General features: G+C 40.3%; 1 protein-coding gene across 1 annotated transcript; it reads left to right on the top strand.

Annotated features, from left to right (window-relative positions):
- Nucleotides 1-90: 90 nt before the first annotated feature.
- On the top strand, nt 91-314 carry SARC_17855 (hypothetical protein; the record flags this gene model as incomplete). Its single annotated transcript, XM_014288058.1, has 1 exon — nt 91-314. A coding segment is annotated over one exon (224 nt), but the record flags the coding sequence as incomplete, so codon positions are not given.
- Nucleotides 315-563: the final 249 nt, after the last annotated feature.

Consider the following 563-nt stretch of genomic DNA (forward strand, 5'->3'; position numbering starts at 1 on the left):
CTCTCTAACTCACTCACCCACATATATATATTTTTATATATATGTATGTATGAAAATAGGATTGTGTATATCTAACATTTCATATCGGAAATGCAAACCATTAATATCTGGACTCATCCGACGCATCGGGAATGTATTGTACCTATTCTTACACTACCCCACAATCGTACCAGATACTTGAATATCGGAAGTGAAAGTAAACTGAAGGAATGGGCAGACAAACTGAACGTCTGTTGCTACCAGATCATCAAGGAACGCAAAGAGTTGATTAGAAACGGAGGCAGCCTGGAGCACAAGACCGACCTCCTGTCCAAGTATGTGCTAAACAAGCGCTATGTATTGGTTGTTACGATACATGTACACTTGTGGTAGTATGTCAGGTATGCACGCCTTTATTGATGTGAGCCGTGCTTGGTATTGTATGTTTGTGCTCAACGATGGTAGCTGTCGTTCGAGATCGGATTCGTATCTACAGCCATTGTATGTATGTCATAAATTTATCATTCAGAACGGGGTAGTTGGTATCAAACATTAACGACATGCAGCAAACACTATCACGCATA

The sequence above is a fragment of the Sphaeroforma arctica genome (assembly GCF_001186125.1).
Source record: "Sphaeroforma arctica JP610 unplaced genomic scaffold supercont1.12437, whole genome shotgun sequence".
Taxonomy (NCBI): domain Eukaryota; class Ichthyosporea; order Ichthyophonida; genus Sphaeroforma; species Sphaeroforma arctica.